Below are 21,790 nucleotides of genomic sequence, written 5' to 3' on the forward strand. Positions count from 1 at the left end.
ATATGCATAAGGCACTAGATTGGGGAAAGGGGGTAGCACTGCTCACTCCCCGCCAAAAAAGAGTCAAGGGCACATCATTCATGCCTAGCAATAATCACATTGTATTGTTGCAAGAGAAGGGAAATATTGCAACAGCTTCACTAGAACTTGGGATTTCTTTTGACCACCTTTTTCAGGCTATCTCAACCACTGATCTCTTAATATACAGAAAGGACACTGATGTTATCACTTGATGCTCTTTGGGATTGGTTGTTTTCTTGCAGCAATGTTATTTTATTTTTATTTATTTATTTATATGTGGCCCCTCTCTCCTATATAGTGACTCTGGGCAGCATAAAAGGTTGCCATTACCTAGTTTGGATAATGAAACATCTGCAGGGAAACAACCAAGGAACTCAAATTTCAAACCCTGAGCTATGAATATTTTTCTCTTTAGGAAGGACACTTTTCACTCTGCTCTGCTCATTTTAATTGTTCCAGCACCCTGAGGCATCCCGCTATCCACTTTAATGACCACAACAGGGAGAGTAGGAATTGAAGTCATTAAGTGAGGTGAACATGAGTGCATCCCGTAACATCACAACTTGTGAGGTAACGGGGAGGTTCCATTACGGCCAAGAGTCAAGGACCACCTGGAGGACTGAAATTCTCAGACTGGTGGGATATCAATTTAATGAATAGTGCTCTCTCTAATCATGCCTGTTTCTTTTAAAGATCTAGTAAGTGGTGAGGGGCCTATAGCTGCCCAGGTGTTTCTTGAACCGTAATCATTTTGTTTTGTTTTTGGTGGCTGACCTGATAAAACAATTTGAGTTTCTTTTGGGGGGAATAATACAATGAAAATAATTAGTTTGTACTTATTTAGGTGGTTAGTATATGTCTATGAACTATCTAACTTGCAATAATATAGCTGAATAAAGTTTAGGATAATGTGCATATAATGTAGCCATGCTGTACATTTTATTTACCGGGTCCTTGAATTTAAAAATACTTAAAATGTTATGCTATAAACAGCCTCATATGAAGAATTCTGCAAAATTAATTTTAGTTAAGCAGTGACAACTCCAAGTGTATAAGATCATAACACTACAAGCTTATCCAGCCTAAAGGTCTTTTTTAAAAAGAAATTAACCATTATTTTGAGATTCAAATAATAGGTTGCAGTCCCCCGCTTTTCTCTGTGACCATATAATAAAATATTTCCAGCAGACAGGCAAATGTGCCATCGGACCGGAATGTCTCCAGATAATGCAGCTGGGAAGTACATTTTGTGAGCTATGCTATTAACATGTCCAGCAGGAACTCTGCTTTGTAGAGGCAACACAGGCAATTTATCCAGAGCCAACCGTCTGGCAAAGTTCAATGTGTTGATACCTCCTAGAGTGTTCAGCATCACACACATCAGATGTCTTATGCTAAAGTCACTCTCCCTGATAGAACAGAAGCTATTTTGCTGCTTTGCTTAATTGGTAGTTTTGAGTTTTTTATTTGGTGCTCCAACAGAATCCTCTACGCATTCCAACTTCATTTTGGCCGGTGATCTGTTCCCCGCAGCAGTCTGGGAAGCTTTGAACGCCTCTTTCAAGTGGCGCAATTCTCGCTTCTCCCGGCGCTCCTCCATCTCTTCAATCTCATCTGCAAACAAGGCCTTCAGAGGAAGGATCAGTTTTGGAATAGCATCGAAATCTTCAAAACGAACCTGACAAAGAAAACCAATATGTAACAAACAAAACAGTACAGAATCTGTATGAAATTAACAGCCTTTAAATTTTTGTAAAGAAAGGGTTACGTGAATAGTATATACCTTAATACTGAACTTTTTTGAACTCTTCTCGGTAGACTGAGAAAAACCTGATGAACAACTAATCTAGTGCCCAATCAATTTTTCAAGTTCACTTACATATTTAAAATTTTCTGATCTCTAGGAAAAACCATCTCAGAATTCTAAAATGGGAGTTCTTCCACTCTAACATGCCATCATATCTGATTTCTGTTGGAAAAGCCAACTGGTAACAGAACATGAATTGGCCAATAGATCACTAAGCCTGACCCTCACCAGACTGACGTCACACCTAATACTTATAATCAGAAAGATAATGGTGTGTGCTATAATTCTTCTTACAGTTTGGAACAAATATATCTGTATTGTTCAAGAGAACCATGTGTGTGCACACGCATGAGAGTATGAGTGTGTGAGAGAGTGAGAATGAGAGAGAGAAACAGACAGACAGAAACAGAGAAAGTGACAGAGACAGAGAGACAGAGAGAAGGAGGGAGGAACTCCTATGTGGCTGTAACATCAAAGCATGATCTGGAGAGAGAGTGACAGCAGGCAAAAAATCCTAAGAAACTAAAACAAACAATATTCAATTACAAACAGTTATAGCATAAAGGGATAAAATAAAAATCAACTAAAAATAAATATGATTTTAAAAATAAACAAAAAATAAAGTTATACAGGTAGTCCCCAACTTACATTTAGTGACCATTCAAAGTTAAAACGATACTGAAAAGAGAGACTTATGACCATTTTTCACAATTACAACCTTTGCAGCATCCCCGTGGTCATGTGATCAAAATTCATATGCTTGGGAACTGGTTCATATTTATGACTTGCTGTGATCCAGGATCATGCGATCACCTTTTGTGACCTTCTGACAGGCAAAGTCAGAAACCAGATTCAATTAACAACTAGCTTACTAATATATCATATAGTGATTTGCTTAACAACTGTGGCAAGAAAGGTCATAAAATGGGGCAAAACTCATTTAACAAATGTCTCATTGAACAATCAAAATTTTGGGCTCCATTGTGTTTGCAAATCGAGGATTACCTGTATAACGTTAAGTTACTATAGGCGCATAAGTTTCAAAAATAATAAAAGCGCTGTTGAGTGGGCAGTGAGGTTGGGCAAAAGCCTGTATTAGAAAGAGATGGGACAAGCACATAAAGTTTCAGGGAAATAGCAATAACAACTTTTCAGATTAGAAAAATGATGTGGGAAAATAAGAATACCCAGGGATTTATCAAAATTGTATTTATTCAAATACAACATACTCTCTCAATCCCAAATGTACGTACATTTGTATCATCCCTTCCTCCGAAGTGCCTAAACAGAGGCCAAAACAATAGGTGTCCAATGAGACTCTCAAGTAAATATTCTAAAGAATATTTATCTGGTTTACTAAAAAAAAAAAAACCTTAGCATAGATTACATCTGCTCAATCACTATCACTCCTACATAAACTACCGTAATTTTAAAACACTTTTTGCTTCACTTAGCAGAATTATTAATGGCTTTGTGAGGAACCAACATTTACAGTCTCCAGAAAATGAAAATGCACTATATCTATAGGGGGATTAAAAAGATGAGATATGAAGGAGGAAAACTAAGCTGATTCTAAGTCTAATTCTGAACTAAGCATCTCAAAACTCTTTTAAGCAGAAAGACAAACTATCTGATTTGAAAAAGGAACGCTCAGATATTTATCATTCATTTCCTACTTTTCAATCTCTGACAATTCAAGGTAATTATTCTCAATTCCCTCTTTCCCTCAAGAGGAAATACTGAAAACCTTTGGAACTAAGGTACACAGTGGAGAGCTGAAAATACATTCAGCTGTGAGAGACTTGAACCAGTGACTTCCTATCAGACCTGATAGTCCAATTGGATCATGAGAAGGCACTACTCTCGGCTCATTAGATTAAGCCCAACCCAGTGAAATTCCAATCTACTGGAAGTTCTTTAAAAGGACTGCTAGATTAAATTATTTCAAATCAGATTACTCTAGAAGTACAATCATTCTCTTATGAATGGGAAAATAAAGGAAAGCATCTTCAAATAATGCAATTTGAGCTGCTTCAAAGAAATACAAATTAATGCACAGAAAAATGAATAACTTTGAATCAAGAAGCAACTGCAGACTAAGCAAGAAAAGAGTGCTGACAAAAACAACAGAAACCATACATGTTTGTATAGCATTATAAAGTGTGAGTTGTGAATCCATTTTCAGTAAGACAGAGCCATCGATTTTGACCATTTGAGACACTGGAGCACAGATTGCCCCCTATATAATTTTATGTAATTTAATCTATGATACTATTTTTTTTTAGTAAACCAGATCAATATTTTTAGGTTATTTAGAAAAAAATACTGAATATCCAAAAAAAAAAAAAACACATGAAGATGTGGAGCTCTCTTAGCTTAAGATACAATTTTAACTGACCTGCATGTGATCAAATGCAATTCCAACCTTTTCACTGAAGTCTTCACTGAAAAGAGGTATCTTAGCATAGCGCTGACTGAAGTGATTGAGCATGATTAATTTTGCATTCATTCTCATTCCGACTTCAACAGCTTGGGAAGTAGTGCTATGGGAAGGAAACAAAAAGAAAACACAGTATGAAATAAAGAAATCTTCCCAGAAGCCCTCATAGCAAATTATGTAAGAAGGGAGGGAAAAGCAAATTGGAAGACTAGTATAGGAGCAACATAAAAGCATTTATGGAGCATTCCAGCTGCTATTCCTTGACAAATAAATCAGCAAAGAGGCCTACTTCAAAATGCCAATCAATTTATTTGACCCACAGAAAACTAAGTTATCTAAGTCTTGCTCCTATCAGAATCCTGGTCTGAGAAGTATTAGAATCTTAAACTGCTGACTCAATATTTTTCTTGGAATACCAAAGTTAAACCTTTAAATATTGAAGCCGGCACATTTATTCCTTATATATAATTCATTGTTTCATGTCAAAACATATATTTTTAGCATATTAATAAAATGGGTGGAGAGATTTTAAAATAAATAACCTGACAAAACAAAAAAGGTTCAACTAAAATCAACACTAAATTTGCTTTAATTACAACAGGTAAAATGCAAATACTTGAAGTGATTAACATTTGCTCCAATCTTAATTATTCCCAGAAACATAAATTATAACTCCAGATGCTTTATGTTACAGTTTCAATTTTAAAAAATCTTTTTTTAAAAAAATTTCCTTTATTTCATTTCACCCTTACATGAAAAAATGATGATGTCACCCTTTGGTAGAAATTCTTTACCTGTGTGTCTTCTCTATAGCTTCCTCTTCCATTCCATCCTCCAGGGTTGCTTCATGAATCAACAAAGAAGCATCTTTTCCTGTGAAAACCATATTTGTGACATTTGAAGAGCAGTGTAAGAAAGTTTTCGAACACGTGGTTTGACCCAAAGTATATAGTAATGTAGAACTCAATGCATAGCTCACCTATGTCAACCAAAGCAGCACATGGCATGGTGTCACCAGAATAGACCACTTTCCAACCAGATTTATGGACCATAGAACAACCAAAGGCATTCTTACAATGCCGGACTTCGCATGTCTGAAACTGAACATTGTAGCACATTAGCCACTTGGAATCTGTGTATGCTTTTTCCTATCCCAGTCTATCCCATGCCTTTTTTACCTCTCTGAAGTCACATTTCTCCATAAGTGATTCAATGAACACCTTTGCATTGGGTTTGAACACATCAGCTTTTTCTTTTAAAAACTGGGCAGGAATCATTCTGAAAAGAAAAAAAGAGGCTCACAATTACAGTAAAAGGGTGTGTGGTTTTGTTTTGTGAAAAAAGAACTTTTCATAACAGCAGAACTACCTGGTATCAATGGGGAAAGCATTATCTTCATAAATGCACACCATTAGGCTCCTTTTTTTTTCTTTTCAAATTCCTGTATGTTACTAGCTGTCAAATGTAATATTATTTTCTGCTCACATCAACCAATTTTATTAGAAGAACCGTAATGGCTCATCCCATTATCGGCTTGTCCACATTCCCACATTCTCTAGGAATTTTATAAATAATGAAATTAATGACAAGTCTCAAGGTGGATGTAAAATTGCTCTAAACTGGCAATGCTGAATCTTTTTAATTTAAAAATTAAACTATTCATAATAATCACTGGGTGGAAACGTTACCAGCAAGGTTATAATAAACATTTTGTCACCCAGATCATTTTTCTCATCTAGATGAACAATGATTTAAAGACTAGGCAATCAGTATTCTGCAGATGTTAAAAAATAGCTGTCAAACTGGATCAAATCTATATGAAATGCATCTATACCTCCTCTTCAAAACAATTTAGGCTCCCAACAAAGAAATGAGGTACTTTTCCTAGAAGTTTACAAGATACTAAATTCCTATATTAGATGAATTCGTTCAGCCTGACCTCTAACATCTTCAAACTCATAACTAAACTGAGTATGAAGGTGCTGATGCAACTATTGCCAGATTAAAATTAGAGAGACAGAGAGGTTGAAATCTCCATTCTGACCTGAAAGTCACTGGCCCTGTTTTCACAACTGGGTCACCTGACCCTATGAGCAGATTCCCATGGGGCTAGATTCTGTCCAAAGTAGAATCAATCTAAACTAAGCTAAATCAATCCAGTAAACTGTGTCCTGGGAACATCAAATCTATTTAACGGCTTCATCTGCCTAGCTATCTCCAAGAAAAAAAAAGCTGAAGAGACAGAACAGTTGGGGAAAAAAAACCAAGCCTTTTCCATTATGACATTCATTGCCAAGGCCTGACAGCACAAAAAACAGACTGCAGCACATTTAAGCCATATCTACTGCTGCTTGCTAGGTCAATGGGAGAAGCGCTAGTGTTCCTGATACCCAGGTTAATTAGACTGTAACACCTCCTGGAAAAAAATGGGTTCCAAGATCATCAGCAGGGTGATCTAATTGGATTAATGGCCAACTGGATTAAGTGTATTGGAACAGGGCCATGAATGCTTTTGTATGAGATACACTTGCTTGGAATAATTTATGATATAGGGTTACAAGAAGAATAGAAGTGGTAAATTGTGCACGCTGCTCTGAGTTGCTTCGATGAAGGGTGGAATACAAACGGATACAAAAAAGACAAGGTCTGCATGTGATGAGTAATGCTCGTAGCTGTAACTTCTGGAGTAACAGCAAGGTAGGATCACTCTAAAGTCTCAAGTGACCCATCTTTGAGTGTAATTTTAGAGTCAACAGTAACTTATGCTAAAGAAATGTTACTGCAGCACCTTGCTATAAATATACTTCAATGTCTCACATAAGTATCTACTTACTTGATGTGACCCAGGATCTCTTGACAGTTATCATGGTATTGATGCAGCCATGTCATAAGTATTGTGGGTGCAACTAATAACAGTGGGTCGTGAGACTCACCCTGGGTTACCTGAGTGAAGGTAAATAAATAAAGCATGAGAGATCTTTGCAAGAACCAGTAAACCATGAGGTCACAATACAAAACAAGGCAAGAATTAATCCCTGTTTATTCTTCTGATACTTCGGTATTCTTAATGAAGGAGATTCTTTCTCAATGCCCGGGAAATGTCAGCCTGGACTGCGTAGAACAGGCTTGGCTCAAATAACATCTTCAGCCCTGGCAAGAATGTCATATTTTGACCTGGGGCCATGTAGCATTTGACCCTGCTCAAAGAGCAAGTAGCAGCTGTGACTAGGGGAACCTTTGCACAGGTTCAATTTGTGTTCTAATGACCCCCTTCATGAACCAGAGGCCTTGCTTATAATTTAGCAACCTCCTCTTTGGATTACTGTAAAGCACTCTAAATGGGCCCGCCCTTGAAGAGCATTCAGAAGCTGTAACTGTCCATAACACCACAGCATGCAGTCATATATTATGACTGCTCGGTGAGCTGCATTGGTTCCCAGATTCGGTTCGAGGCACTGGTTGCCACCTATAAAGCACTACATGGCATAGGACCAGATTATTTGCAGGACAGCTTGTCCTTCATTGTTTCTTTATCCCTCACTGTTTCTGCTCATCCCACCAGGTGCAATAGGAAGACCATGCCTCAGGTTAGCCAATCTTGTTCTATTTACTGTATTTTTTAGAGTATAAGACGTACCGGAGTATAAGATGCACCAAGATTTTGAAGAGGCAATTTTTTTTTTAAAAAAAAAGTTTTTGCACTCTGCAGACCTCCCAAAAACGGCCTTTTTTCCTGAAAATGGGCCCATTTTTTTCCAAAAACAAGGGCATGAATAGCCTTTAGGAGGCTTGTAGAGTGCTCCTGAGAGGTGCGGGGGCACAATTGAGCAAAAAATGGCCCGTTTTTCACTCATTTCTGCCCTCCCCAGCACCCAGGAGCTCTCTATAAGCCTCCTAAAGGCTATGCAGGAGGGGCGGGATTCCGGGAGGCAAAAAAATGCTGTATTCAGTGTATAAGATGCACCCAGATTTTCAGCCTCTTTTTTAAAGGAAAAGGATGCGTCGTATATTCCCAAAAATACGTTATTTTGTACAATGACAATAAAGGCTTTACTAAGGTCCCTCCATCAAACAGTGCCATATTGTTGGACCAGGAGTTGTGCTTCTCTGTGACTCTGCCTGCCCTGTGAAGAGTTCCCTCAGCGATCAAGTTAGCTCCAGTACTGTTAGCCTTCATAAAGGCTCTGAAGATCGGCCTATTCCTTCAGGCATTTAAGCCAGGTAGTTGGGTGACCTCTACTGGTGATATGGTTTTTGTTTTGAGAATTATTGTTTAACCTGGGCATCATGTTTGTCATGATGGTTTTAATCTTTGTATAGGTAGTCTTCGACTTATAATGGATCTCTTGCCCCTCAGCCTAAGGCGCGATTCCAAAACCATACCACGCAGCCCAACGACATATTGGTCCATTTGCAGCATGGTGAAACTTCATTTGGAAGTAAAATGGAGTGATTTGTCTCATGGCATAAATAAGCGGGGCAAAATGATGGCCACTTCTGGGTCTCCACCATGGAGCCCAGGGGTAAATCAGTCATGAGACAAACCACTCTCTGGTTAAGGCAGCAAAAGAGTGGTTTGTGCCATGGCCACATGGCCTGAAGCAGCAACGATATCAGAATCCAATTCAGCCACTGGAAACATGGTGGCTGCTTTCAGAATCATGCCATGAATCTGAGGGACAAAGCGACCTATCCTGCTTTTTAACAGTCTACGTATCTTTCAGATACTTCAGGCCTTGGAGGTTTCCAACATGCTGGACACACCACATTAGCAAAGCAGAAATGGACACTTTTACCCTCGGCCACATGGTACAATTCCAGAAGCCAAACTGCATTCTGTTAGCTATTAAATATCACCGCCATTTCTGAAACCACGCCACATGGCCGCACGATGAGGCAACCAATTCCAATCCATTCCAGTGCTCTGGAAGGCCTTAGAGTTCTTCAAAAAGTAATGAGGAGGAGGAGGATTGGCCTGATGGGGTGAGAATCAGCCCTAAGGCTTGGAGGGATCTGAGTGGGGAAAGGTCTATGGGGACCCAAGGGGCAGGAAGCAGAGGATGGGGTATCTCAGGGGTGGGGAAGACCTTGGGAGGGCTGGGGCAGGTGGGACTGAACCAGGCCTCCAAGGTGCTCCACTTAACAACCATTTGATAATTGCATTGGGGAGAGCAGGGATGGAGGGGTCATTAAGTCAGACACTTTACTTAATGGCCATTGTGACATGTGACCATAATTGGCAGGTTATATTACAATTGTATGTCGAGAGTCATTGCTGTGAGATTAGAAGCTTTATAAATTCTATAAATTAATTAACAAATACTTACAAGTGCACGATGTCTCTGCAGCAAGATATTTAACAAGCCCTAGAAGAAAGTAAGTTGGCAAATATGATTTAATCAAAAATTATGTCTTATATACTCATCTTTAAATATTATTTCTTAAAGCAAGTTGATTGTAGAAAGGCAAAAATTTTATATAGAGATGTCCTTTTAATACATAGAAGACAACATAGTTTTACTTAAGGCTAGAAAAAAGCATTATCAATAAGTTTTGAAATACAGTTTATACCGTTGAAATACTGTTTATACTGATGCTAACAAATTGCTGTTTAATTAATCAACATTAACGTCATTACAAAGTTGTTTGTAAATGAGAAAATTAGCGACATAAACGGATTTTCTACAGTTCGATAGGAAAACTTAGAAGCAACAATGAAATCCAGAACCACTCATTATATTCAATATACAGTTAGTCCTCAAAAAAAAATCACTCATTCAATAACCATTCAAAGTTATGATGAAATTGAATGAGGGGTACTTATGACCATCGCAGCATTCTCAATCACATGACTGCAATCTTAGCACTTGGCAACTAGACTGCAATTTAGTTATTTATTATTACATTTGTTTGCCACCTATGTCACCTCAGGGCAGCTCAGTTACCCGTATTTTTCGCCCTATAAGACGCTCCAGAATATAAGACGCACCCAATTTTAAAGGAGGAAAATCTAGAAAAAAAAGATTTTTGGGCTCAATTGCCACTCAATTTTGGGCTCAATTGTGGTCATAAGTTTTCTTTCTTTGTTTGTTTCTTTCATCTCTCTCTCCCACTTTCTTTTTTTTTCTTTTCTTTTTTCATTTTTTCTGCCTTTCTTTCTCTTTCTCTCTCTTTCTGTTTCTCTGTGTTTCTGTCTGTCTGTCTGTCTCTGTGTGTAGCTCTTTGTCTCTCTCTCCCTCCCCCCCCTCTGTCTCTCTCTGTCATTCTTTCTGTGTGTCTGCCTGTCTGTCTCTTTATCTCTGTCTCTCTCTCTCCTCCCTCCTCCATCTGTCACTCTGTATGTGTGTGTCTGTCTGTCTCTCACTCTCCCTCCCTCCCTCCCTCTCTCTCTCTCTCTGTGTTTCTCTCTCCTCCCTTCCTCTCTGTCTGTCACTCTGTGTGTATATGTGTGTGTGTGTCTGTCTGTCTGTCTGTCACTCACTCAATCACTCACTCACTCTGTGTGTGTGTGTGTGTGTCTCTCTGTGTCTCTGCTCCTCTCTCTGTCCCAACTGGAGAACAACCTTTTCTGTCCCCTTACCAGCCCATCCGGGAAGATGAGGAACGCGAGGGGGATCCCTCCCCCCCCGCGGATGGGCTCCGAACCAGCGGAGCCTCGTCCTTCTTTTTAAGCAGGCAGCTATCAGAGAGAAGAAGGCAGCGCGGCTTGTGCAGCAGCCGAAGATCGCCTGCTTAAAGATCGCCTGCTTAAAGATCGCCTGCTTAAAGATCGCCTGCTTAAAAAGAAGGACGAGGCTCCGCTAGTTCGGGGCCCAACCGCAGGGGGGGGAGGGATCCCCCTTGCATTCCTCATCTTCCCGGATGGGCTGGTAAGGGGACAGAAAAGGTTGTTCTCCAGTTGGGACGGAGAGAGGGACAGACAGACACACACACAAACACACACACACACACACACACACACAGAGACACACACACAGAGTGAGTGATTGAGTGACAGACAGACACACACACACACACACACACATATACACACAGAGTGACAGACAGAGAGGAAGGGAGGAGAGAGAAACACAGAGAGAGAGAGAGGGAGGGAGAGGGAGAGACAGACAGACACACAAGCAAGGCAGCCCCCCCCCCCAGAAGAAGGAACAGGAGAGGAGTTCGCGCCAAACGCCTCTGCAGACGATCTTGAAAACCTGCGAGGTTGCTTTCGGAGGGGAAAGACGGGCAGCTGTGCAACGGCTTGTTTTAAAGCTGCAGGCTCCAAGGCTGCAGGTGCCCAGGGAGGGCGGCAGGGGCAAATGCTGCCGCCTGCCCCCTCCCAAAGCAACATCGCAGGTTTTCAAGATAGTTCGGACAGGTGTTTTTTAAAAAGAAAACCCTGAAAAAGCCGCAAGATCTGGACGGAGATCCGGCCAGCCCGAGAAGACATTTCTGAGAAGAGATCTCGCCATTTTTTGCATCGGGGCATGCTACAAGGGGGGGGGGGGAGAGAGTGAAGACCTTTTTCAGCTGGCGCAAAGGACTTCCCCGGACTTGCTTTAGTGAATACGGGCCCGCACCTCCACCACCACCAATCCGGAAAAGGTCTTTGCTCCCTCTCTCTTGCAGCAAGCCCCGATGCAAAAAAACGCCAAGGACTTGCGAGTGAGTGACAGGGGCGGGGCTTCCGGGTTCATTGACCAACCAGCAGAAACCCACCACTGCCCAGGTGGCTACATTCAGCCTATAAGACACACCCAGATTTTCACCCTCTTTTTTGGAGTAAAAAAGTGCGTCTTATAGGGTGAAAAATACGGTATAATGCTGCAGCATCCAGCAGTCTTCACCAGTTTTCAACAAACAAGATCCATTCCAACAAGCTGACAGGTCATGTGACGGCAGGACACTGCAACCACTGGGCTTTGCCCTAACAGTGCGAACCAGGCTGCTGCAACTGGCACTGTAAGTCAGCTCAGTCACATGATATTGTGCTTTATAAGCATGTCACTTAGCAGTGGAATTGCTGGTGCCAATTACAATCATTAAGGGAGGACTACCGGTAACAAGAGAAGAAAAAAATCACAGCGTAATTAATATACACCACTCACTGTATGATGATCAGCATGTATATGTGAAACGAATACTGCTGTAATGTTGCGTAATATTTTGTCAATTTCATCTCCATAGTGCCGGCAAAGTTGGCCAAAGGTTCCTTCCCCACAATCCAGAAGCACAGATTGAGTAGGACTAGCAAAAAAAGAACGTATACATGATTATCAACAGATTTAAAAACTGTATTTACAGAAGTCATGATCCTGATATGCTACATCTTCCCGCACAATATTTCATGTAACAGAGTTTATGATAGTGGTTCTGCTGCATGAATTCTCACCATCTACATGTGGTTAATGCAAATGTCTATTTAAAAATCCTAGTTTGCATTTGTACCGTAGAACCATATCCTAGACCTAGGACAAGGGATTCACCCTCGATTTTAAAATGAAAGCTTCTACTTCTATGACCTTTGCTTATTTGCTTTAATTGTAGCTCTCAAATACATGATTAAAATAACAAGCATTTCAACTTGATACAGAAATCAAGAATTAAATAAATAAGACGAGTAGATTAACATCTACTAGTGAGATCAAGACAGAAATATGACGAAGTATTCTTTCCTATATCAATTTCCAGTTGAATGTGAGTGAAGTCAGAATCAATAATGGAGGCAAATGTTTCCTGCTGGAGAAGTTACAGGTCAGGTATTTTATCCACTCATATCTTCTTGTGAGAAACTGCCTACCACTTTCTTCACAACTGTAACCTACCTAATATTTACCAGGGTAGAGCTAACATTCCGTATTTTCATTGGTACTGCAGAGCCAGTTCCTAAGAACACAACTTCTGGATAGGAAGCTTGGGTTTCTAGAAAATAAGAAAAAGGCAGATAAGTGCATGCAATGTAGGTATAGTTCTCACCTGGAAAAACAACACTTCCCTGGTCATTAGTAAGGCCCAACAGAGAGTACAATTCCTTAGAGACCTGCGGAAAAATCAGGTGGAACAACGACTGATGACTTCTTTCTATCAGTCCGCGATAGAAAGTGTCCTCACATACTGTAAAACAGTATGGTATTCTGGTTTAACAACTGCGGACAGGAAGGCACTATAGAGAGTGATCAATTCGGCACAAGAAACCATTGGTTGTCTTCTAACACCACTGGATGACATTGCCAAATCTCACTGTTTCAGCAGAGTAAGGAAGATACTTAGGGATGATTCACACCCTGGCCAGAGTCTCTTTTCACTTTTACCATTGGGCAGAAGACACAGAAGTATAGCCAGCTGGACAAGCAAGTTTAAAAACAGCTTTTAACCATCGGCTGTCAGACTCCTAAACACAATCACAATCACGCCATGTACATATGGAAACATATGATTAGTTTTTTTTCTTTCCCCAATTATTTGTATAAATAGGGAATTGTATTGCCTTGTATTTTCTGTTATGGATTGCACCAGTAGGGGGCTAAACCAATTTCATTGTATCCATGATGTACAATGACAATAAAGGCAATGATGATGATGATGATGCAAACCAAAGATATAGACTGTTTCTGAAAAATGAAATAGTTGTGCAGAATAGGAATCCCATAATATGAACATAAAAACTAAAGAGAAATTTCCTGACAATGGGAACAATTAACCAGTGGAATGGCTTGCCTCCAGAACTGAGGAGTTTTAAGAAGAGATTGGACAGCCATTTTTCCGGAATGGTATAGGGTCTCCTGACTATACCTGGTAGAAGTCCTCCAAGGTCCCTTCCCAGCTGTTATTCTGAATTCTGTATTCTACTATAAGCATTTGACCACATTCGCTAAGGCCAGCTTACAAATAAGCAGCCCTAAATTTATAAGAAATTACTTTTTTATAATGTTCTAAAAATCTTTTCCCCCTCAGCTTGAAGATACATGTTACCTGCATGGAAAGATGGGCATAATACAGGCAAAAATTGCCTCAAAAATGATCTAACATAGCGATTGCATCCTTCACTGTTGGATGTTTCTGAACAACAGTCCTTCAGAAATACCGTAAAAATTAGGCGGCTTTAACAAAAAAAACACATAACTTTCGCATGGACAGAACATAATACTCTATTTCAGAAGACAGATGCTTCACAAGTAACTCAAAGGATATCAATATTTACAAATGATTCGAGAAGTGGGTGCCTTCAAAGTCGATAACCTGTTTTTAGAAATTAATCAAACTGTCTTGTTTATACAGGTTTACATCTATTAAATGAATTTCTCAAACTGTGTAAGAAATAGCAAATGTATGCTTTTCCAGAGTCAGCTGTTTGACTAGATATGTTGATAAATCCTGCAAATAGCTTACTGACCTGATGATGCTGGTTTCGCTGACAAGCTCTCGTGGCATGTCTGCACCGAATCCTGGAAATCAGGGAGTTGCAAGGCTTCGGCTACATATTCAGCAGGATTATAATTAAAAAGCGCATCCCTAAAAAACACAAGAGACAATGAGCAGCGATTAATAAGCATTTTATTTCCTAAGAGCAAGTGTTATTTTATTATTCTTAACCATTCTGATACTTTTATCACAAAGAAAAACCTACGAACTTTGGGAAACATTTACTCAAGAGTGGCGATTCTACGGACTGCCAGAAAATGCATACATTTTTGCTCTCCCACTTCCTAGAACATCACTGACCAAACATTCCTGAGGTCAACTGGCCAGCAGGCCAGCCGACCTATCTATTTTCTTATTTGTCTGTCTGTTGTGCTTATATGGCCACCCAATTCAAACAATTTGATCTCTAAACAAAGGCCACAGATCTATTAAAAAAAATTTATTGCCCCTAATTTATAAATTGAATTTAAGATGCTATAAAAGGGAACAACTAGTTGAAATGGAGTTGTTTTTAAATTGTTGCTCACTTGCTGATACTTCCAAGTTCTATGTAGCTTTCTAGACTCAAAAACAACTATTCCCCACTCCCACTAAAAAGCAACTCAGCAACTAAGTTAACAAGTTCAACTATGAGAAGGGGCTTCGTGACTCCTATCTAAACTTAGTGTGGCTTTTCTCTTCTCTTCTTATCTTTTATAATATCAAGCTTAAAATCAACATTACAACATGATTATTAATATCTAATTTTTCTTTACGCTTGACAAGTAAAAAAGACACTTTTAAGCAATCTCAGATTTTCTGGGATTGCTTTTTAAGTGATAAATTTCTGAGCTTATTTTCTTGCGTACTGTATTTCAACTAATAATAGTGATTTATTAAACCTGTATATCATATTAGACATGAAATACAACATCCTGTATGGATTGCTTTGAGCATTCTGGAAATTATTCCGAACAATTCCTTCTACAACCAGCTGCTTATTTTCAAAACGGGGCACTTCTGATTCAGAAGAGGGCATCTGACGTTCAAATATTTTGCTTCAAAATGTTTTATGTATCCTTATGCATTTTATTTTATTTAGTAAGCACAATTTAAAACAAGTACCACTCTGGCATATTCTCCAAGGTTTATGAGATCAAAATATATTGATGTTTTGCCAAAAAGATACTTTTATTTTCTTAATATTAAAATAATGTCCAGTTGGTGAGGAAAAGAGTAGAAAGATTTTTTTAAAACTGCAGAAATTCTATGCTCGCTGTCAAAGAGGTGAAGTCTTTGGCTAAGACTGAATTCATACTATGAAGGCAAACTGAAATGGCTACCAACTTCTGCCATTCTCTTTTGGGTCTCAGCTGGTATTTGAGGAGGCATTCCCCTTGAGTCACAGGCACACTGAACTCAGCCTCTTCTTCCTGATGGGTAGACAGAAAAACATAAAAGCATGCTACCAAACCGGCTGAAACAGAGCATGTTCCCTGCTAGTAGTTCCATAACCAACATTTACTATTCTTATCCTCTTACCTTGCTTGGGTGGTGGTTTTTAAGCAATGGAAAGATCTTTGGATGTATGTAATTGAGCTGACTTTGAATTCTGTAGCTGTGAAGATGATGTATTGACTTGCAATTTTCGTTGAGTATCAAGTGTTGAGTACTTTCACCAAAGCTAGAGGGTAAGAAAAATCAGGCGTATTTTAAAACTTGATATTCTAAATAGGGTAAGGAAATTTTACTTTATATTGAGTTTCACCATCATTGTCTATCCAAGCAAAATAGAAGCTATTTACAGCCTAATGCCTTGACATCCTGTCTGTTTTTCTAGGTGCTTCTCATGATAGGTTTAGTACAATCAGAGGTCAGGTATATTATGAGGGCAATCTGGCTGCAATGTCTATCGCCCTACTAATGGTCAAGTAGTTATATTGCCTGTAGTCCCCTGCTGGATCTCTCACCTGTATTTTTCACCTGGATCTATGTAAACAAATGCAATGTGCCTATCACTCATAACATGAAGACGGGGCTTCCTCACCTTGTACGTCAATCTCCCATATAAGGTTTTAAAAATAGTGTCCACCACAGTGATAGAACAGTATCAGTATAAAAGAGTAATTGAGAAAAAGCATAAAATGGTTCTCGTCTGAGAAACACCCAGAAACTTTTATCATGCTTAATTCACTGGATTTCCAATCACAGATTTATATTAATCTGTAATGTGTTTGAATGTGAAATACATTAAAACAAATAAACCCAGATGCTGATATATTGCCATGACAGTGAATAAGTCAGAAGCTCCCTATTTTACAGACTGAGGTTCTCTTCTTTTAGATACAGACTTAACTTTTTCTGAACTCTGTTTATATTTGTAATATTGTTCTACGTTATAGGTTAAGTATTGTTGCAAATGTGTGGGAAGCACTTCAAAAATTGTTTAAGTGCCAAGTATTAAACAATGCTAATTATCATTCTAATGGTAAACAATTGTGAGTTGGTGAGTTAAATACTGGCATTATGTCAAAGTAAAGCAACAGAAAATCAATTCACGCTAGACACAAACCTTTCTAACCACTGCTTATACCGACTATCCTTCAGAACAGAATCTGGAGTGATATGAACAATTAAAGCCACGGAATTTTCTGGATTCTCTTGCTGATACCTGCAACAAAAGATTTGATATAAAAGCAGAAATTCTCAAGATGGCAGATTATGCTTCTAAAATATACTGTAACCACGTGTCAGGATAGTTAGTATCCTAGTATCTATAGGATCCAAGCATTAAGGCCTGGGCACATAAATTCCACCGGTGTCCAGAATTTAGCAAAAGATGCAGCCTTATATCTCAACATGCCAACCTAACTTTGATAGAGGAGAGTTCTACATTGGACCTAGAGATCAAAAATTCAATTCTGGCCTTAAATTACGGAATATTATAAATAAAACTATCAAACGTAGATAGTTTTTTGGCTGAAAAAATACAAGCTCATATTTGTACCAGAAGTATATCTCACTATTTTTAAATGTTTCAAACGACCGGTACTTCTTTAACCTACAACCACAATTGAGCCTCAAATTTCTGTTGCTGAGACAGTTCTTAAGTGAGTTTTGCCCCATTTTATGACCTTTCTTGCCACAGTTGTTAAGGGAATCATTTAACCGTTGTGAAGTTAGTAATCCAGTGGTTAAGTGAATCTGACTTTCCCATTGACTTTGCTTCTCAGGTCACAAAAGGTGACCATATGACCCCGGGACACTGCAACAATCATAAATATGAACCAGTTAGCTAGCATTCGAATTTTTATTGGGTGACAATGGGGATGCTGGACCAGTCTTAAGTGCGAAAAATGGCCATAAGTTACTTTTTTCACTGATATTGTAACATCAAATGGTCATTAAATGAATACTTGTAAGTCGAGGACTATCTGTATTTGTATGCCCATTGAAGGAATCAATTCTATATGCAGTACATATAATTTTCTCATTTACTAATACTTTGCCACATCTTATTGATCTAGTGTAAACGGACTGTTGACATGGATTGACAAGTATAAAAACAGACTCATATTTCCAAAATACATGCTGTTGTTGTTGTCGTTGTTAGTTTCGAAGTCATGTCTGACCTATCGCGACCCCATGGACAGAGTTCCTCCAGGCTTTCCTGTCTTCTACCATCCTCTGGAGTCCATTTAAGCTCAAGCCTTCTGCTTAGGTGACTCCATCCAGCCACCTCATTCTCTGTCGTCCCCTTCTTATTTTGCCCTCAATCTTTCCCAGCCAATGTTCCCTGTAATTTTTTTTCAGTGTGTGCGGAAAAATATAGTGTTTGAGCAGCACATTTTCATCCCTGAGCACCTGATTTTTTTTTAGCCATAATTGCCATCAGAGCAGATGTTGGGGAGGGGGGCAAGTAGGAAAAGGGTCCCCTCCCTCTCCCTCAGATTCCCAGGAAGGAAGGAAGGGAAGGGAAGGGAGGGGGAGGGAAAGGAAAGGAAATGGGAAAGAAGAAAAGGAAATGGAAAAGAAGGAAAGGAAAAAGGAAAGGAAAAGAGAAAGGAAAGGAAATGGGAAAGAAGAAAGGAAAGGATGAAGAAGGGAGGGAAAGGGAAGGGGGAAAAAAGGGAAAAGGAAATAAGGAAAGGGAAAGGAATGGAAAAGACAAAGGAAAGGAAATGGAAAAGAAGAAAAGGAAAAAGGAAAGGAAATGGGAAAGTAGAAAGGAAAGGATGAAGAAGGGAGGGAAAGGGAAGGGAAAAGAAAAAAGAAGGGAAAAGAGAAACAAAAGGGAAAGAGAAAGGAAAGGAGAAAGGAAAGGAAATGGCAAAGAAGGAAAAGGAAAGGAAAAAGGAAAGGAAATGGGAAAGAAGAAAGGAAAGTAAAAGAGAAAGGAAAAAGGAAAGGAAATGGCAAAGAAGGAAAGGAAAAAGGAAAGGAAAAGAGAAAGGAAAGGAAAAGAGAAAGGAAAGGAAAAGAGAAAGGAAAGGAGAAAGGAAAGGAGAAAGGAAAGGAGAAAGGAAAGGAGAAAGTAAAGGAGAAAGGAAAGGAGAAAGGAAGAAAATGGAAAAGAAGGAAAGGAAAAAGGAAAGGAAAAAGGAAAGGAAAGGAGAAATGAAAGAAAAAATGAAAAGCAAAGGAAGATAGAAGGACAGAAAGGGAAAAGAAAGAGTGGAATGGTACTGCTCAAAAGTCCAGTCTCAAGATCCCGTGGACCCCTTTGGCTCAGACAGCCCAATTCCACGCTGGTTCCCTCTCTCCCCAAAGCGAAGGGATCGCAGAAAGATTGCCCAGTCCAGAATGGGGCTTCAGACGATGCAATGCCTTAGAAACCCCGGATATGCAGAGAAAAGCAGGCTACAACCAGCGAATCACGTTTTCCCAGGAACCAATGAAGCCCCACAGGACCAATGGGAATTCTCCATTCTGCAACGTCATCGGTCACCGGGCAGAATCTTCCTTGATTTCACCAATCATGGAAGAGAGAGTTCGGTGCAGACAGAGAGAAGGGAGGGAGGGGGGATATTTTCACTCACATTTTAAGATATTAAAAAACACTGCGCGGCGTTTCCTTGTTATCTGTGCGGCCGCGCAGGCGCGCAGCTTAGAGGGAACAATGTTCCCAGCATTCCACTCTTCTCCACTTCCTTCTCATTAGGTGGCCAAAGTACTTGAGTTTCCTCTTCAGCATCTGGCCTTCTAAAGGGAAATCAGGGTTGATCTCCCCTAGGACTGACCAATTTGATTGCCTTGCAGTCCAAGGGACTCACAGGAGTCTTCTCCAGCATCATAGTTCAAAGGTCTCAATTCTTTGGCACTCAGCCTTTCTTATGGTCCAATTTTCACAGCCATACATTGCAACTGGGAAAACCACAGCCTTGACTATACGCACTTTTGTTGGCAGGGTGATGTCTCTGCTCTTTAGCCAAAAGACATGGTGACAAATAAAGACATTGCAAGAAAGCTGTTGTCCAGTGATTCCTTAATACAAAATATGAAAACGGTTAAGCTTTGCTTAATCATACCTTAGCAGTGTTCTGTTTTCACAGACTGCATCTATAAAACCTTCATGAGGGCACTCTAATACAATGAACACTATACTTGGCTCTGGTGGCGTACAAAGTTCTTCAGCCAAGATCTGTAATAAGATACACAGGTCAATGCACACCACCAATACACATATTCTATTAAAGTCTCTCACAATCCACATTTCAACAGGGAGGGGAACATTCCTGGGAAACATTTCCCATAATGACCAAGAAGCAGGGATCACAGGGCAGGAAGGGTTTTGTTGTTGTTGTTGCTTGTCAAACTGTTCCATCAAGTTCTATGAACATTTGAGCTCAGAAAGCTGTTCACCTCAACCCACAATGATGAACAGGTCGGACTTAAAGGTTTCCCTTTGAATAAGTAAGGAACTTCATATGCTTTTTCACATTACACAAATCAATAGTTTTATGGACTCAATTCATTTAAATATTCCCACTGATAGAAGCAAAGGCCAAACAATGTTAGGTGGTAATCTCTCTGCCCTAAAAAATAAACTAATAAAACAACAACCCACGGTTACAATCATAAGACAGGGATGCCCAGCTAATTTCACACGCAAAAAGTCCCAAAAGAAAGGACCCTTCAGAAAGTTCTACCTCTTTTCCTTCAAACACAATATTCTCCCCATTCTTCACAGCTGTTATTATGGGCGCAATTGCTGCATTGCCACTAAAACAAAACAAAAAAGTTAGCTAGTCTCTGAAGATTGATGACATTCCACATATAAATTGTTCACTGGAATTCCATACTTACATAGGCAAGCCAAGTTCCTTTGCTTTTAAAACTAAGAAGGTGCCTTTCTTTGGATGGACCTACAGACAAATATTGATTATTTCACCATGTATTCCTAGCAGTGTGTTCAGTCATCTCAAATGGTAAAGTTGACATTATATCATAAAATGCATTCATTTTCAACCCAACACTAACATTAGAAATACTAAAAGAGGACAGAAAGACATATCTGGTTGCTGCCAAACAAAAAGAAATGAAAAATCTTATTAGGAATGCAGAACACACTTGGTGAACTAAGCAATGTACACCTTTTCCCCCCTTTTTATGACCCTTTAATCCCTTTGTTTTGGGATGGGGGTGGGTGGGTTATGACTGAGTGGAGCTGAGTGTTCACTGGCCAGATGCCCTTCCTGAAACCTACATGGAGTTCGCAGCAGATATTTTCTCTCTGTGCCCTGATAGAGAAACATCTGCAGTTGCTTAGGATCGAACTCTCAACCTTCCGAGTGGGAGGTGAGCATCTTTACCTCTAGCCCATCGCACCACTCTAAGCATTGCTTCTCACCCTTTTGGCTAAGATCAAGTGTAAGCAATGCACATAAAAATAATAAATCATCTCATGAAGAAGACAGGTATAAGATCATCAAAAGCTGCAATTATAAATACAAATGTTAGGGAGAAGTCTACAAATCTAGAACATGCAATATGCACTTTTAACTCCTACCGTTTCTAATAGCTCTCTGACAATTTATTTCCATAATTTATATGAGAAACATCCAAGCACATGCAACACAGATGTAGTGAAATTGTAAAAATGCATGCTTAGAATGTTAGCATTTATTTCACCCAGCTTT

At 39.4% G+C, this 21,790-nt stretch overlaps 1 protein-coding gene across 1 annotated transcript in view; it reads right to left on the reverse strand.

Annotated features, from left to right (window-relative positions):
* Positions 1–729: 729 nt before the first annotated feature.
* ELAC2 (elaC ribonuclease Z 2) overlaps positions 730–21,790 on the reverse strand; it is a 32,997-nt gene continuing 11,936 nt past the window's right edge. The window contains exons 9-24 of the mRNA XM_081949764.1: positions 20,958–21,016; positions 20,801–20,873; positions 20,180–20,292; positions 17,224–17,322; positions 16,194–16,335; positions 15,999–16,084; positions 14,644–14,762; positions 13,076–13,172; positions 12,359–12,497; positions 9,596–9,634; positions 7,102–7,211; positions 5,447–5,546; positions 5,248–5,368; positions 5,063–5,141; positions 4,227–4,371; positions 730–1,699 (exon numbers count right to left, since the gene is read on the reverse strand). Coding sequence (XP_081805890.1) covers positions 1,463–1,699; positions 4,227–4,371; positions 5,063–5,141; positions 5,248–5,368; positions 5,447–5,546; positions 7,102–7,211; positions 9,596–9,634; positions 12,359–12,497; positions 13,076–13,172; positions 14,644–14,762; positions 15,999–16,084; positions 16,194–16,335; positions 17,224–17,322; positions 20,180–20,292; positions 20,801–20,873; positions 20,958–21,016 — 1,758 coding nt within the window. The 3' untranslated portion in view covers positions 730–1,462. The remainder of the gene's footprint in view (positions 1,700–4,226; positions 4,372–5,062; positions 5,142–5,247; positions 5,369–5,446; positions 5,547–7,101; positions 7,212–9,595; positions 9,635–12,358; positions 12,498–13,075; positions 13,173–14,643; positions 14,763–15,998; positions 16,085–16,193; positions 16,336–17,223; positions 17,323–20,179; positions 20,293–20,800; positions 20,874–20,957; positions 21,017–21,790) is intronic.

Source organism: Natrix helvetica, assembly GCF_964273705.1.
Source record: "Natrix helvetica genome assembly, chromosome: 1".
NCBI classification, from domain to species: domain Eukaryota; kingdom Metazoa; phylum Chordata; class Lepidosauria; order Squamata; family Natricidae; genus Natrix; species Natrix helvetica.